This window comes from Hyperolius riggenbachi, chromosome 3, assembly GCF_040937935.1.
Source record: "Hyperolius riggenbachi isolate aHypRig1 chromosome 3, aHypRig1.pri, whole genome shotgun sequence".
Classification (NCBI taxonomy): Eukaryota; Metazoa; Chordata; class Amphibia; order Anura; family Hyperoliidae; genus Hyperolius; species Hyperolius riggenbachi.
In genome coordinates, this window is record NC_090648.1 from 60721625 (window position 1) to 60727624 (window position 6000).

General features: G+C 46.6%; 1 protein-coding gene across 3 annotated transcripts in view; it reads left to right on the forward strand.

The window, feature by feature from the left end:
* LOC137562636 (zinc finger protein 501-like) overlaps positions 1–5516 on the forward strand; it is a 268798-nt gene extending 263282 nt beyond the window's left edge. For all 3 annotated transcript variants that reach the window (XM_068274169.1, XM_068274167.1, XM_068274168.1), the window contains one exon: positions 4578–5516. In XM_068274169.1, the coding sequence (XP_068130270.1) occupies positions 4735–5430 (696 nt within the window). In that variant the 5' untranslated portion in view covers positions 4578–4734 and the 3' untranslated portion in view covers positions 5431–5516. The remainder of the gene's footprint in view (positions 1–4577) is intronic.
* The last annotated feature ends 484 nt before the right edge of the window (positions 5517–6000 follow it).

Genomic DNA, 6000 nt, shown 5'->3' on the forward strand with positions numbered 1-6000 from the left:
GGGAACGTGTAGACGGGACTACGCAAGCGCAGTGGAGCACAACTGGGGAATTTACTGAGGCGGACAATGGAGTGGCCTATAGGGGGCTGGAGGAAACCACAGGTAAGTATAAATGCTTTTCTTTATATTTATCATAGGTTTCCTTAGAACCGTGGCAGTGAAGCATGCTTTTCTAATTTGCCTGTATGCTACATAATGCGGTGTGACTTTCCCATTCCATTGTATGCTGTAGTGTTCTGTTTTTACAGGGAATACAACGCCCACTTTGAACCTATCCTTAACCACTCAAGTACCAGCAGTCTCTGCCCCTTTACGGACCAGAGACCGCTGGTACAGAAACGTCGGAATCCCGAGGAATTGCCGCACATACCCGCTGCGACCGCTGTCACTGCCGGGAACCTGGGCCACCCACTCTGCCTTCTCTATGATGGCAGAGTTCCTGTGAGCCGGTCAGGAGCTGCTTTCATTGGCTCCTGGCTATGTCTTTCGATGTAAGCCAATGGGAGTTGCTTACATTGAAAGCCAGGGTCAGGCCTCTGCCGTCATGGAGACAGGTAGGGTAAGTGCGCTGTGACGGGAGACGGCGGTGATTCAGTGGCGGGAGTGATGAAACCGGCGGATGCGCGCTGTGGCAGTGAATTGATATCTACGCCCTGGCAGCCAGATAGCCATCAAAACAGGGCGTAGATTTCAATTTCCCAGGAACAGTGCACGTGAGGAAGCGCCACACTGGCACGAAACAGCTGTAGTGCTGTCCTGTCACCCCCTGATCAGCAGCCTCCCACCCACCCCATCAGCACCGACGGATGCAGGTTTGATGTATCTTGCCAAACATGTATGTGAAGCTGCCTTTATTCGCATGTATGGTCTGAATCAGAAATGAAAGCTGTAAAAGGGCCAGTGCCTGGACTGTCTTTTTGTACCTAATGTATCAGCATGTTTTCCACATAAATTACCGGAAGCACGCCCTTACGCTGACGTCATAGACCACCACATACGTGCTAAGGTTTGACGTTTCTGAGAAGGTCTGGTAGTACGCAGGCATTACCTTCCACCCCCACCAAGCTGAGTGCCGGGTAACTACTTTCTTAGTGTACTTATAGGTTTCAATTAGCGCGGTCTGTAAGTAGTTAACCTAGTAACATTGCCAGCTACATCTGAAGTACCAACCCCTTTTTTTTTTTTTTTTTTTTTTTATAAAGCATATTGGAAGTGATGAAAAAACACTACCTCGGTAAAGTGAAGCATCAGGATAGTCCAGAGGCTTCACCGATCTTCTTTACGCCCCTCTGTTCCCTCATGCATTGCAGGAGCTGGAATCTGCTGCAGCCGTGGGTCTGGCTGAAGAAGATGATAGAAGATTTGGGGGGGGGGATTTGCTAGAGAGCAGCCCCCATAGGAAAGTAATGCTTTCTACCTCCCCAACAGTCCACACTATTTACAAACCTCCCTATGCTTAGGTTTGTTCCATATGTTATTTAGTGCTCAGATCCCCTTAAAGCAGTGTTCCCCAACCCTGTCCTCAAGGCCCACCAACAGTGCATGTTTTGTGGAAATCCACAGAGGTAGCTAATCAGCTCTGCTAAGATGCTAATTGTGTCACCTCTACATGTTTGTGGTTTTCTGCAAAACATGTACTGTTGGTGGGCCTTGAGGACAGGGTTGGGGAACTCTGCCTTAAAGGGGAATTGAAGAGATAGTTATATGGAGGCTGTCATGTTTGTTTTCTTTTAATCAATACCAGTTACCTGGCGGCCCTGCTGGTCTATTTCTCTGCAGTAGTATCTGATTAAAACCAGAAACAAGCATGCAGCTAGTCTTGTCAGATCAGACTTATAAGTCTGAACCACTGAAACACCTGATCTGCTGCATGCTTGTTCAGGGGCTATGGCTAATAGTATTAGAGGCAGAGGATCAGCAGGGCTGCCAGGCAACTGGTATTGTCTAAAAGGAAATAAACATGACAGCCTCCATATACCTCTCTCTTCAGTTCCCCTTTAAAGGACCACTGTCGTGAAAATCTTAACATTGAAAATATATGTAAACATATACAGATAAGAAGTGCATTTCTCCCAGAGTAAATTGAGCCATACATTGTTTTTCTCCTATGTTGCTGTCACAGTGAGTAGCAGAAACCAACAGGTTTTGGACTAGCCCATCTCCTCATGGGGGATTCTCAGGGCTTTCTTTATTTTCAAAAGCACTTAGTGAATGGCAGTTGCCCTGGCAGTGTGCAGGGAGGCTGGCCAGCATCTTTGTATACATTTTTTTTCAAGGGGTGTATTTATAAAGAGTAAAGGCCATGTTGGTTCTGTCAGATTTCTACTACCTACTGTAAGTGACAGCAACATAGGAAAGAAGTAATCTATGGCTCATCTTACTCTGGAAGAAACATACGTGTGTGTGTGTGTGTGTGTGTGTGTGTTTTATTTTTTTCCCCCACAACATTGGTCTTTTAAAAGACAACTGAAGCGAGTGGGATATGTAAGCTGCCATATTAATTTTCTTTTAAGCAATACTAGTTGCCTAGCTTTCCTGCTGATGCTCTGCCTCTAATACTTTTAGCCATAGACCCTGAACAAGCATGCAGCAGATCAGGTGTTTCTAACATTCTTGTCAGATCTGACAAGATTAGCTGCATGCTTGTTCTTGGTGTTATTCAGACACTACTGCAGCCAAATAGGTCAGGGCTGTCAGGCAACTGGTACTGTTTAAAAGGAAATAAATATGGCAGCCTCCATATACTTCTCACTACAGTTGTCCTTAAAGGCCTCGCTGCAGGGCCGTACAACTCAGCACACAAGTGATTTCCACCTGATTGCTCCCAGAATGTTTTTTTTTTTTTTGGTTTTGTTTTGCTTTTTATAAATATTTTTATAAATATTTGTTTCCCTTTTTTTTTTTTTTTTTTTTTTTTTTACTATAATTTTTTTTCTCAACTGTCCCCCCCCCCCCCCCCCCCCCTGCCAGTCAATCAGCGCGATCGGCTGTCAGGCTCCAGCCTAAGACAGCTGTCTTCCTGGGGGGTAGGGAAGTGATCTGCTATGTCACACGGCTGTCCCCAGTACAGCGTTGCCGTAGATCGCAGCGCTGTACAGAGTAAATAGACAGCGGTTTCGCCTTCTAACAGTTTCCTAGCAGCGATCGCTTCTGGGGGACTGATGACAGAGCGGAGCTCCGTCGTTGAAGCAGAGATGTGAGCACGTCGGCGCGCAATCTCCTGCAAAACACGCCCCCAGGACTGCACGCCAATTGGCGTTAGACGGCCGTTGAAAAGTTAAAGGCACTCAACTTAGCACTAGGTAATTAACAGATATAAAGTGAACATCGACTTAAAGTGTACCCAAAGAAAATAACATGAAACATAACTAAATCCTTACCAAAGAAGAGGGAAGCCTCTGGATTCTGCAGACTTCCTACGTTCTCCTGGACCGTACTGTTGCCGAGAGCAGACCCTTGAAAGAAATCCAATAAGAGCTTTTTGGATTTCTGATCTTGACCACACTCATCTTCATGCAGGAGCGCGGCCGTACTGTGCCTGTGCAAGTATGGCCATGCCTGCACAGTTAGCCGAGCAGCTCGAACACGCACAGGTGTGTGGCTGTACTCATGCAAGCAGCACAGTCGCACTTGTGCATAAAGAATGAACGTCGTCTCGATCTTCAAGAGGGTCCCTGGCAGCAGCAGTAGGGGTGAGGAGGACATGGGATACAGAGGCTTTCCTCTTCCTACATAAGTATCTGATTTTTGACTAATTATATTAAAGGATATCTGAGACGGGATTGAACAGTTTACTTTTACTTACCTGGGTCTTCTTCCAGCCCCACAAGTAGTCTTGTAGGCCCCTCGCTGTCCTCCCAGTCCCCATCAGTAATCCACTGTCAGGTCCCGGTGAAGTCTGAAACCCAGCTGAGTCATGCACTACTGCATATGCACTGACCTAGTGACGCAACCCCTTGATCACCATGGCAGGGAGCGTTGGAGCGCATGCACGGTTTTGAGTCTTAAAGGGAAGGTCTGAGGTAAAAAACGAAACAAAAAAACAGATCTACCTACCTGAGACTTCCTTCAGCCCCTGGCAGCCGCTATGTCCCTCGCTGCAGCTCCAGTGTCTCAGAATCCTTTCCGTTGCAGATGCCAAACTCACCAGGTTGGCATCTACTGCTCGAGCGCCGCTCGCAATCGCTCTCCCATGGCCTGGAGTGTTCTGAGCAGTTGCAATACTTCTGACCAGGCGAGGTTAGCATCTCCAATGGAGGGGATTCCGGCACACTGGAGCTGCAGCGAGGGACATATCGGGTGCCAGGGGCTGGATGAAGTACATCTTTTTTCTTTTAATTCCTCGGATGTGTATTTAATTCCTGTGGTGGCCTAATTTGCAAAAAATAGCCTGGTCACTACAGGGGTGTAAGCCCAGGGTCCTCAGGTAGTTAAAGGGCAACCCAATTATTATTATTTAATTTTTCTTTTAACACCATAGAGCATGAATCTGGTGATCTGTATGTCCGATCACCAATGTTTATAAATGGTTATTAGTATTCCATGATTCTAAATAGACAATTTTTATTTCCTTCTAGGTGAAATAAAGCCAAGTCTGTTTTAAGGGAAACGATGAAAGGGTTTTACCGTTGAGCATTCTTCTATCATCAGACGACGAGTCACAGAGTAGACAAGTCAAATTGGGGCTCAGAGTGTGAGGAACGTTTCAGTGATAAGTCACAGCTTACAGCTCACATGAGAATCCACGGCGAAGAGAAGGTGTGTCCTTCCTCTGAGTGTGATGAAGGCTTCATCCATCAGTCAGAACCTAGAAAGTCCCGGAAGATCTACACCAGGGAAAAGGCCCTTTCCTGCTCTGAATGTGGAAAAGGTTTCACTCGAAAGGATCATCTTAGAATTCACCAGAGGATTCACACTGGAGCGAAGCCGTTCTCTTGCTCCGAGTGCAGAAAGTCCTTCAGAACTAAAGAACACCTGACCGCTCACCAGAGGATTCACACCGGAGAGAAACCATTCTCTTGCAATGAATGTGACAAGAGTTTTACTCAGAGGGCACACCTTATCGATCACCAGTCGATCCATACAGGCGAGAGGAAATATTTTTGCTTTGAATGTAACACAGGTTTTTCTGGAAAGACGGCACTTCTCAGACACCAGAGAAGCCACACGGGAGAGAAGCCATTTTCATGCTCTGAATGTGGCAAGTCCTTCAGAATAGCAGCACACCTTATTAATCATGAGAGAATCCACACAGGAGAGAAGCCGTTTTCTTGTTCTGAGTGCGATAAGTCCTTCAATGTAGAATCCTCGCTCGTCTGCCACCAGAGGACTCACACAGGAGAGAAGCCATACAGATGTTCAGAATGTGATAAATGTTTTGCCCAAACGGCGAGTCTTAAAAGCCACCTCAAGATTCACACTATGGAGTAGCATTATAGATTTTCAGAATTTAAAAGAGAGCTTTCTGGGACAGTTAGCTCTTGTAAAACCACAGAGCCTTCTTAAAGGGAAGGTTCAAGCAAAATAAAAAAGAGTTTCACTTACCTGGGACTTCTACCAGCCCCATGCAGCCATCCTGTGCCCTCGTAGTCACTCACTGCTGCTCCAGTCCCCCGCTGGCAGCTTGCCGACCTCGGAGGTCGGCAGGACGCATTGCGTACATACGCATTCCCGCTAGTGCAGGAACATCAACACATACATTTTTACGCGTTACTGGTTTAATGCGTAAATTTTTACGCATTGAACCAGTAACGCGTAAAAATGTATGTGTTAATGTTCCTGCACTAGCGGGAATGCGTAAAAATGTACGCAATGCGTCCCGCCGACCTCCGAGGTCGGCAAGCTGCCAGCGGGGGACTGGAGCAGCAGTGAGTGACTACGAGAGCACAGGATGGCTGCATGGGGCTGGTAGAAGTCCCAGGTAAGTGAAACTCTTTTTTTATTTTGCTTGGACATTCCCTTTAATGGTGTCAATCTTAGCCTGTTATAGTGTGTGTGTGT